Consider the following 417-nt stretch of genomic DNA (forward strand, 5'->3'; position numbering starts at 1 on the left):
GATTTTTTTTAAATTTTCCTGAGTAACAAGAGTCTTTAAAAAACAATTGTCTTTGAATGTTTTTACATATCTTTAAGATCTATTTGCCTCTCTAGGCTTAAGTGCCTGCGTTTTACACTGTTTTTACGGAAAGGTGAACTCGACCCTCGGGAATGCGGCGAGTCCCTGCGCCCGGCAGGTGTTGCTCGGCCCGAGGGACACGCAGCCGCCATTAGCAGCGCGGCGCCGCGGCTGAAGACTACATGTCCCGGCGGCCCCCGCGCCCGCCTCTCGCGGAGAGAAGATGGCGGCCGCCACGGAGCGTGTGGCGGGAGCGGCGCCGGCGGGTTACACGGGTGAGGGGCTTGGGGCAGCGGGGAGCACCGGGACCGGGGCCGGCGGGGTACACGGATGAGGGGCTCGGGACAGCGGCGGGCA

General features: G+C 60.9%; 1 protein-coding gene across 1 annotated transcript in view; it reads left to right on the forward strand.

The window, feature by feature from the left end:
- Positions 1–260: 260 nt before the first annotated feature.
- Positions 261–417, forward strand: part of RRP7A (ribosomal RNA processing 7 homolog A) — a 3,597-nt gene continuing 3,440 nt past the window's right edge. Inside the window, exon 1 of the mRNA XM_027680088.1 lies at positions 261–335. Coding sequence (XP_027535889.1) covers positions 284–335 — 52 coding nt within the window. The 5' untranslated portion in view covers positions 261–283. The remainder of the gene's footprint in view (positions 336–417) is intronic.

Source organism: Neopelma chrysocephalum, unplaced genomic scaffold (assembly GCF_003984885.1).
Source record: "Neopelma chrysocephalum unplaced genomic scaffold, ASM398488v2 Primary Assembly neopelma1_59, whole genome shotgun sequence".
Classification (NCBI taxonomy): domain Eukaryota; kingdom Metazoa; phylum Chordata; class Aves; order Passeriformes; family Pipridae; genus Neopelma; species Neopelma chrysocephalum.